Raw genomic sequence first — 10,105 nt, 5'->3', positions numbered from 1 at the left:
TTTTTCTTTCTCCTTCCAGGGCACAAGAGAGGCCAAGCCGGAAGTACAATCACATGGGGAAAAGGATTTAATCGACTGAGTTTCTGGTCCGTTGTTATTTTCCTCTCTACCCTGAAAACGTGGTTCCAACTGTTTAGTTCCGCCTTGCAGTTTATTCTCAAGATTGTAGTTGCCGGCTTTAATTTGGAGGTGAAGAGCGATGCTTTAGTCCTTGGACGGGAAGGGAAGGTGAGTTTGTGCCGCCCAAAGCCTCCCCCAAAATTTTTTCCTTACATTATCCCGCTTCCACCCTCATTCAACTAGATTTTAATTCATTCTCTCTCCTAAGTTCCCTAATTTTGCACGCTTTCTGCCAAGCTCTCCGGTCCGAGGCTATTTTAACAGTCTAGCGTCGCATTCTATACTTCCACAGGGGTCTTGGGGAGGGGTTTTCCCAGGCCTGCTACTAAAGAAGTTGGAGGCTGATCCTGGGACATGACCCACGACTTCTCTGGTGAAACAAATTTTGTGCGTTAGGGGTGTTGGATTGTGAGATGACACCCAATAAGACCACTGCAGATATGGTTAACAGCGCCTATGTGGTGCCTGAGAGAAATAATGGTGCCTATTTGACCACTCCCTTGTGTGCCAGTGAGGGACGTGTGTCTTCCTTTGTGGGGTTCTCTGACTGTGGGGTTCCTGATGTTCAGTCTCCCTCAGCAAATGCCCGCTTTGCGTTTTACTAGCTCTTTGGAATTGCAGTACTTTTCAGGCTGGCTGCCTGTTTACTCAGTCCATCCCTCTTGCCTAACAATACAAGGCAGAAGAGCATGGGCGTACTCGGGGCTTTTGTTGGGGGAGGGCAGAACCGATGTGATTCGTCAGTTATTTCCATTGTTTTACTTGATGTAAGGAGGGGCAGCTGCCCCTCCTGCCCCCGCCCCTGCTTTGCTTGCAGAAGAGTGGTGATCAGCAAAGATCAGGAGTTGAGTCATAGCTTGTCACGAGAGGGAGGACCCCAACTGCCTTGAAGATGGTGCTTGTGAGGCCACTCCCAAATAAATTTCCCTAGATCTTGAAAGTTGTTCCAGCTTCAGGGCCACTTGGAAGTGTTACCATCTGGGGAAAGGTGTTCAGGCAGGTGGTGGCTGTCCAGTTGTTCTTGGATCACCCAGATTAGAGGGAGACTGGCACAAAGTGATCCCCATTAGTTTGCTGGCAGAACATGGATTTGCTCCTAGATTTCTCTAGCTCAAATCTGATGCTCCACAGGAAAGCATGTGATTGACTGAACAAATACAGAGTGCCTTTTCTATGATGCCATCACACCTAGTCTCCTTTCCCAACCGTTCTGGATTGCTTGATACTCTTCAATAACCTTTTTGAGATGGGGCAGCTGGAACTGTACCAAGTATTCTCATTATGGGGCCCCTCTAGATGTCCTTTTTATTCTGCATTCCTGGTGATTTGTACTCCTGATGGTATCAGGGCAGTTATACATGATCCCGTTTCCCATACTGTTTTGCGCATGTGCATGCCCTGCTAGCTTCCTGCTGAAATCTGAAAATTTTTCATACCACAAACGTTCAGGAGGAGAGGGGCTTTGTTGTAGTAGCTGTTATTGTGCTGAAGTTCCCCTATAGATGGCAGTAACGTAGTAACAGTGAAAAAGCATTGCAGAAAAGTAATGAAATGCACTGGTACACTGGTACCTCAGGGTAAGTACTTAATTCATTTCGGAGGTCTGTACTTAACCTGAAACTGTTCTTAACCTGAAGACCACTTTAGCTAATGGGGCCTCCCGCTGCCACTGCGCCACCGTCGCGTGATTTCTGTTCTCATCCTGAAGCAAAGTTCTTAACCTGAAGCACTATTTCTGGGTTAGCGGAGTCTGTAGCCTGAAGCATATGTAACCTGAAGCATATGTAACCCGAGGTGCCACTGTATGTGGATAATCTAGTATGAATCCAGCACTAATGCTCTGTTCAATGACATGTTGCAGAGTACACCCACCTACCGCAAAAAAAAGCACCAGTCTGGAGAGGATGTCATGAGACCTGCAGTCCTATTGGGGTTCGGTTGGCATGCTCTGATGAAGTAGGAATAAATGGAGGAAGGGGCTGAAGTGGGATAATCTGGGTTGGAGGAGGAGGAGGGGTACCTCCCCTTTCCACCCCAAGTCCAGTTGCTTTGGAAGGGGAAGCAGGTATGCCAGCTCTTTCCTCCAACCTTGCTGCAGAGCAGGAAGCATCAGTAAAAGCTAGGAAGGCTGAACAGGAGGTGGCAGCCACTGAACAAGACCCTGTGCAGGAGGGTGCTGCCTTGCCCTCTAGGATCAGGATCTGCCTTCACAAATGGTAACAGATCCACATACCCCAACAGAATGCACATTCGCAGTTCCAACATCGCCACAAGGCACGATAGTGAGGGCACTATGTTTTGACAGGCAGAGTGTAGAAACTTGTTGGAACATTTTTGGTGCTTCCATCCAGTTCTGAATAACTTGCTCTACTCCTGAACTTCCCAAGTCTTGTGTCTGCTGCTGAGCCTGTACTTCCAAGTAAGAGCCTCTGCTTGCGTGTGTTGGATGGGAGTCATGACAGTGCCCCACAATCCTGCCCAGCAACAGTGTCCTATACTTTTTGCTTTACACCCAGCCTGATGAAAGCCTTTCCTGGCTTCTTTGAGACCTTTCCGTTGGGTATATTAACAGTAGTTTCCCACTGTTATTTTTGGATCATTGATGGTTATGGTGTTCCCAGTTCTCAGAGTGCCAGTCCTTACATTGCCAAAATGGTACCATCCACTCATACAAGAGGGAGGTATCTGTAGGCTCTGAGGAACCCCCTGGCCTCCCTGTAACAAAACCTAGCCCACTGAAGTCTTGAACATGCTCAGGATCCATAGAATGCTGAGTGTGTTTATTTATTTATTTTATTTATTTATTGAATTTATATACCACCCTATTCCCAGAGGTCTCAGGGCGGTTCACAGAAAAGATCACAATATATAAAATCAAAACAAGAACAATAACCCAAACCCCCCAAAGATATATAAAATGATGTATATAAATGTATGATGTATATACAGTAATGTATATAAAAACATCAGAAAACTGTGCACATTAAAAGGCTTCCCTATACAGTAGGCAAGAGGAACTCTATTTGTGGCAGCGAACTACTGGGAAACTATTGAGTGTTGAGATGGAAAACATGGGAATGAGAGGGAATGAAATGGAGTGCCCTGGAAGAGGGCATGGCTGGGTTGCTGGAACCCTGAACAAGAGCAGTTCACGCAACAAAGTTTGTTTCAGTTCCCCCTTCTGGCCAGCTGCAGTTTTGTCTCATTTTCAAAAGTGAAGGCAGCAATGTATGGTTGAGGAAGCGAAATAGGTCACAAGACTTTCATTGGCTACTTCTTGCTTATGATCTTCATCTCCCCCCTTATCTATTTTTGTTTCTATTTTAAAGTCTTCAGGGCTAAGGAACAGACATCATTTGCTGGGCAGAATTGCATTCTCCTTTGCCACCAATGGGAGATATGGCATCTGAGGAAACCAGACCCCTTTTGAGTACTGATGTGGAGACAGAACTGCCTGCTCAAAGACCCTCTCCGCTGGAGATCTATCTGAGGTGTGTGCGTTTATCTGGCTTTTGTTTTTGGAAAACTGTCAAAACGCAGTTGTTCTAGTTATGCCCTGCTGGCCAGGAATATAAGGCTTTGCCAAATATGGACTGAGGGACAAAGAGGACAAGGTCCTAATGTTGGTTATCTACAAGTCCAGTAGTCAGCCTCTGCCCCTTTGCCCTCACACTGTATCAGCTGTTTGTAATGGAGTTTAATGAATGACATCTCTGCTTGCCAGATTCTGAATTGTTGGCTCAACAGAATCACCCTGAGAGGTTTTCCAAATCTGATTGAGACTCTTAGAACAATAGGGCTTTTCTTCTAAATGCATAATCTGAGTTATTTCTGATGTTCAGGCATGCCAATCCTTGCACAGCCCAAATGGCACCATTTGTACACAAGATAACAGCAGGCTTGGAGGGGGAGTGTTTAGTGGCGGGGAGCGGGGTCCCAAGGGAGGGAAACTCTTTCAAAAGCAGGCCAGTGACGACTGAGCATGCTTGTTATCTGTGGAATGTTGACTGCTGGGAGAGAGATTCAGAAAGCGAGGAAATGGAATGGATACCGTATTTTTCGCTCTATAGGACGCACTTTTTCCCCTCCAAAAATTAAGGGCAAATGTGTGTGTGTCCTATGGGGCGAATGCAGGCTCCTTGGCTTCAGCGATAACAACGTGAAGCCTCCGAAGCGCAGAGGGAGAGCTCCCCCCGCGCTCTGGAGGCTTCGCGTTGTTTTCGCTGAAGCCACCTGAAGCCCCCGGAGCGCAGCATGAACTCCCGCTGCGCTCCGGGGGCTTCAGGCAGCTATCCGCAAGCCTTTGGAGTGCAGCAGTAGTTCCTGCCACGCTCCGAAGGCTTGCAGATGGCCGTCTGAAGCCTGAAGCCCCCGGAGCGGAGCGCAAACACCCACTGCGCTCCGGGGGCTTCAGGCAGCTATCCGCAAGCCTTCGGAGCGCAGCAGGAGTTCCCGCCGCGCTCTGAAGGCTTGCGAATAGCCGTCTGAAGCCTGGAGAGTGAGAGGGGTTGGTTCACACCGATCCCTCTTGCTCTCCAAGCTTCGCTTCGCTGGAGAGGCGCTGCACAGTTTTCCCTTTCTGCGCAGCGCCCCTTCAGCGAAGCGGGATGAGAAATGGAAGGGGCTCCGTTTCTCCTGCCGCTTTGCTGAAGGGGCACTGAGTAGAGAGGGGGAGATTCCCCCCCCCCCCGTTCTCCCCCTCCTATGGTCTGGTGCGTCCTATGGTCTGGTGCGTCCTATAGAACGAAAAATATGGTAATCCATGAAAAGGGCATGTCTGGCTAGAACACTCCATTCTGCAACATTTGGTTGCTGTTTGTCTTTTTTGGTGTTTTCATTGAGTTTTCTACCACAATCCCAAGATGCTGGTCAGTCATCTCCATTTGAAGACCCTATCATTGTTTTGTGTGATAGCTGGATGTGAGTGTAGAAGCAATTCTCCCCTCCTGCAGTTTCCAGCACCTTGTATTCAGAGGCAGACTGCCTCTGACAATGGAGGCAGAACATTGTCATTTTGGCTAGTAGCCATTTATAGGCTTGTGAATTTGCCTAATCTTTTAAAGCCATTTACTGAACAAATGGCACCTATTGGGAGACAGTAAAAGGACCTCTGGATGGTTAAGTCCAGTCAAAGGTGACTATGGGGTGTAGCGCTCATCTTGCTTTTCAGGCCAAGGGAGCCAGCATTTGTCCACAGACAGCTTTCCGGGTCATGTGGCCAGCATGACTATACTGCTACTGGCGCACGGAGGACCGTGACGAGTGCCAGAGCGCACGGAAACACTGTTTACCTTCCCGCCACAGTGGTAACTTTTTATCTGCTTGGAGACAGTATCACCCATAGAGAAGACGTTATCAGTTTTTCCTAATCACATCATGTTGCCACAGCCATGCCTTCATAATTGAGTGGGAGCTACACAGCACATCCCTTCCTTTTGTCTTACACCAGGGGTGGGGAATGTGGCCTCTTCATTTGACCCTTGGAACTATTCTGGAACTATTCTCTGGCCCTGTGTCTCCCACTCATCCCGGCCCTGCTTCGCATAATATTTTTGCCTGGCAGGAATTAGTCCTTTAACTTTGACAATGCCCCTTGGTGGAACTGGGAAGTATCCCCCATCTCAATCCCTGGAGGCCAGCTGCCAGTCAATGCAATGGTCTAACTTTGGTATAAGGCAGTTTCCTGCATGCTTAAATATTTGTGTGTTTGGGTACTGAACTAAATAGATGTAGTGATGGCCACCAACTTGGATGGCTTCAATAGAGGATCAGACAAATTCATGAAGGGTGTGGCTATCTGTGGCTACTAGCTGCAGTGGCTATATGTTCTTCCTCCACTGTCACACACCTCCAAATGCCAGTTTCTAGGAATCACAGCTAGGGAGAACACTGTGGTGCTCAGGTCTTGCTTGTGGGCTTCCCAAGGTCACTGTGAGAATAGGATGCTGGAATAGGTGGACCATTGGCTTGATCCAGCAGACTGTTCTTATGTTCTTAAATAGTTTCTATTTAAGGAAGGGTCAGCGGAAGCACTAATACATCTGCAACTGAAAGATCTGAAACAAAAGCGTGTGATCTTTTCAGGTGTCTGCTGAGCTGCATGGTCTGCAAAAAAGGGCAGCTGTTTGTGTGTCTCTCCCCCACCCCCATATTTTTCATTTTCACTTTTTGTGCAGCAAGGTCCAAAATCAGAATCTCTTCCTGGCTACGTTTGCTGCTGTGCTGGGACCACTAAGCTTTGGATTTGTCCTTGGCTACAGTTCGCCGGCTATTCCGAGCCTAAAGAAAGTTAGCAACCCGGAATTAAGGTTGGAAGACATTCAAGCATCTTGGTTTGGGGTAAGTCTTCTGCTCCACAAGCAAAGGAAGGGCGATACTTCAGTGGCAGAGCATCTCCTTTGTGTGCAGAAGATCCTAGGTTCATTCTCCAGCATCTTCAGGTGGAGCTGGAATTGTCCCTTCCTAATACCCTGGAGACCTGCAGCACGGCAGTGTTGATAGCACTTCACTAGATGAACCCCTGTGAAATGACCTTATATAAGGCAGCTTCCTGTGTTCTTCTGTTGGTTTGATAATATGGGGTGGAAAATAAATGCTTATTGACTTGTGCCAGAGTATAGAGACATATGGGACGCAGGTGGCGCTGTGGGTTAAACCACAGAGCCTAGGACGTGCCGATCAGAAGGTCAGCGGTTCGAATCCCTGTGATGGGGTGAGCTCCCGTTGCTCGGTCCCTGCTCCTGCCAACCTAGCAGTCCAAAAGCACGTTAAAATGCAAGTAGATAAATAGGTACCTCTCCGGCGGGAAGGTAAACGGCGTTTCCATGCACTGCTCTGCATGCTGGCCACATGACCCGGAAGCTGTATGCCGGCTCCCTTGGCCTATAGAGCGAGATGAGCGTGCAACCCCAGAGTCGGGCACGACTGGACCTAATGGTCAGGGGTCCCTTTACCTTGTATAGAGACATAGGAAGGTTTATTGAGTCAGATCATTCTTCCATTTAGTCCAGCACTCTTGATTGTCAGCAGCTCTCCAGAGTCTCTACCTGCCTTCTACCAAATCAGCACATCGGCTCATCTAGCTTAGTACTGTCTACACTGACTGTCAGCAGTTCTCCAGGGTTTTAGGCAGAGATTCCCCCACAGTCCAACTTGGAGATGCCGGTGATTAAACCTGGGACCATGAGCATGCAAAGCTGATGTCCCACCATAGAGCTAGGGCCCCCTCCCTTAAAAATAAAGTAGGATTCTAGTCCTCAATAGTTCTTGCTGAATCAAACAGGAACATAGGAAGTCACCTTATGCAGAGCAGGGGAGAGGTGTGTATGTCGCCTCCGAACACCTTGCAGGATAGGTCAGATATAAATGTCATTTATACTGTGCCATAATTGCATACACCAAATCTTGGGTTAGTTAATATGATCGAAAGGGGCAGGAATCTACAATCAGAAACTGTTCAGTTGTGAGAGTCAGTTCCTTTTCCCTTTTTCTTTTGCAGTCTGTCGTAACGCTGGGCGCTGCAGCAGGCGGGATTCTGGGGGGATATGTCGTGGATAAATTTGGCCGGAAGCTTACCCTGATGCTGTGTGCCATCCCATTCGTTTTTGGCTTCACAATCATAATCTCAGCTCAGAATGTCTGGATGCTTTATGTGGGCCGGCTACTGAATGGCTTGGCCAGTGGGGTAACATCCTTGGTGGTCCCGGTAAGAGATGGCCTGCCCTGTCCTTTCTCATTGCAGTTTTGTGGAAAGAGAGCCATCTGCTGAATGCCAGAATCTGCATTTTACTGAGTTGGAGACCATTGACCTATCTAGCTCAGTGTTATCTATTAAGGGGATGGGGAATTTCAGGCCCAGAGGCCTAATTGCACTGTTAATTAGGGAATTTCAGTACTTGATTCTGATTTTGTCACCTGTATCTACGTACACCTGTCTCTGATTGCCTTGATTCTATAAGAAAAACAGGGATACACTACTGACCCGCCCTCTCTTTTTTCTTGTTGTATTGAAAAAATGCAAAATTCTGCAAATGCAAAAACAAATAAAATATATCCTTTTCTCTGTATGACTTGAACAAGACCCCCTTCCCCTTTTGTCCACGCTGTAGGTATATATTTCTGAAATAGCCCACTCCAAAGTTCGAGGGATGCTAGGATCGTGCGTTCAGCTGATGGTGGTGACTGGCATCTTGGGAGCTTATATAGCAGGTACACCCATGTGGCTCTGTTGTGTTCTTGGGTTTGCACATTTTCTCTTGCACACATCATCGTGGGATACCTATACACCAACCAACACCCGCGGATGGTGTTGGCACAGAATGTTGTGGGAAACTGAGTGGGAAGAGGGAGTGGAGTACAGTGGTGCCTCAGGTTAAGAACTTAATTCGTTCTGGAGGTCCATTCTTAACCTGAAACTGTTCTTAACCTGAGGTACCACTTTAGCTAATGGGCCTCCCGCTGCTGCCGCCACCGCGCGATTTCTGTTCTCACCCTGAAGCAAAGTTCTTAACCCGAGGTACTATTTCTGGGTTAGCGGAGTCTGTAACCTGAAGCATCTGTAACCTGAAGCGTCTGTAACCTGAGGTACCACTGTACCTTGAAATGAGAGGGTATGGATGGCTGCCTTCATACCTTTGAGCATTTTTGCTTGGGTGGAAAGTGTCCTTGAATTCTGACCATGCCTCTTGCTTGCCTGAATGATTGGTAAAGAGTTGGTGTGTGAGAATGTGTGCAGATACTAGCCTACTGTACAAAGGCAATATCTGCATTCCTTTCTCACGTTTGCCTCTGGCCTCACCCACCACGGGCGCCAACAGGCACTCTGTCTTAATGGAATACATCACTTGAATTCTGGGGGAGCTGTTTGCAGCTATAACGTGCACCAGCTTGCATTTAGCCCTCTGGGCGTGACAAAAGCTGCCAAGTGTCCTTTATTCCTTGCCCCTAAGAACGGCTCTTCTTTTGGGTCTCCTCCCTCAGGCACAGGGCTGGACTGGCGCTGGCTGGCCGTACTGTGTTCCGTCCCACCATGTTTTATGCTGGTACTTGTGGCTTTCATGCCTGAAACTCCTCGCTTCCTGCTGAGCCGGAATCAGCGGCCAGAGGCCATTGCTGCTCTGCAGTTCCTGCGGGGGCCCCTGGTGGACCATGAGTGGGAATGCAGGGAGATTGAAGTGAACACTGAAGGACAGGTAAGTGGAGCCGGAACCATACTGAAACCAGGCATGTTCTTGGGTTGCAAGGGTGGGAAAGGTGGCAGGAGAATGGACTTGCGTCTTCCCCCTGCTAGCTCAGCTCTCTCCAGCTTTAGGCTTTTCAGGAGAGGAGGGTGGAAGCCTGAAGTGTTTGCCATCTGCTCCTCCTGGTATAGGGACGCAGGTGGCGCTGTGGTCTAAACCACTGCCTAGGGCTTGCTAATCAGAAGGTCAGCAGGAGCGACAGGGTGAGCTCCTGTTGCTCAGTCCGTGCTCCTGCCAGCCTAGCAATTTGAAAGCACATCAAAGTGCAAGTAGATAAATAGGTACTGCTCTGGCGGGAAGGTAAACGGCGTTTCCGTGCGCTGCTCTGGTTTTCCAGAAGCGGCTTAGTCATGCTGACCTGGAAGCTGTACGCTGACTCCCTTGGCCAATAAAGCGAGATGAGCACCGCAACCCCAGAGTCGGCCACGACTGGACCTAATGGTCAGGGGTCCCTTTACCTTTTACCTCCTGGTATAATCTGGCAGATGCTAACTGCCCCCTGACATTCTTTTCCTCTGCTGCTGAACTGCTCAGTAGTCAACTCCTTGCTGGAACTGCACAGGAATCAGCAGCAGTTTTGCAGATAGAACAGGGGGTGGCCTGGTACAGCCACTTACAGTCATGTCCACCTGTCACAGCTGACCTGCAAGGGGGGGGGGGGCTGGGGTGAGGTCTGCTTTGCCACTTTTCATTCCCTGTGGCCAGCCAGCAGGATTGAACTTGCTGCTCAGCAGCTGATGCGTGGG

General features: G+C 48.7%; 1 protein-coding gene across 4 annotated transcripts in view; it reads left to right on the top strand.

The window, feature by feature from the left end:
* The window catches only part of SLC2A8 (solute carrier family 2 member 8), a 33,743-nt gene that overhangs the window by 17,663 nt on the left and 5,975 nt on the right, over window positions 1-10,105 (top strand). For 2 of the 4 annotated variants that reach the window (XM_028714779.2, XM_077922223.1), the window contains 6 exons: window positions 20-228; window positions 3,450-3,611; window positions 6,297-6,459; window positions 7,619-7,825; window positions 8,229-8,328; window positions 9,100-9,311. In XM_028714779.2, coding sequence (XP_028570612.2) covers window positions 3,511-3,611; window positions 6,297-6,459; window positions 7,619-7,825; window positions 8,229-8,328; window positions 9,100-9,311 — 783 coding nt within the window. In that variant the 5' untranslated portion in view covers window positions 20-228; window positions 3,450-3,510. Of the gene's footprint in view, window positions 1-19; window positions 229-3,449; window positions 3,612-6,296; window positions 6,460-7,618; window positions 7,826-8,228; window positions 8,329-9,099; window positions 9,312-10,105 lie in introns of those variants that run through there. The other 2 variants (XM_077922224.1, XM_077922225.1) reach the window with 2 other exon arrangements.

Source organism: Podarcis muralis, chromosome Z (assembly GCF_964188315.1).
Source record: "Podarcis muralis chromosome Z, rPodMur119.hap1.1, whole genome shotgun sequence".
Classification (NCBI taxonomy): domain Eukaryota; kingdom Metazoa; phylum Chordata; class Lepidosauria; order Squamata; family Lacertidae; genus Podarcis; species Podarcis muralis.
Note: the sequence above shows the minus strand (reverse complement) of the source record. Positions and strands in the feature narration are given on the sequence as shown.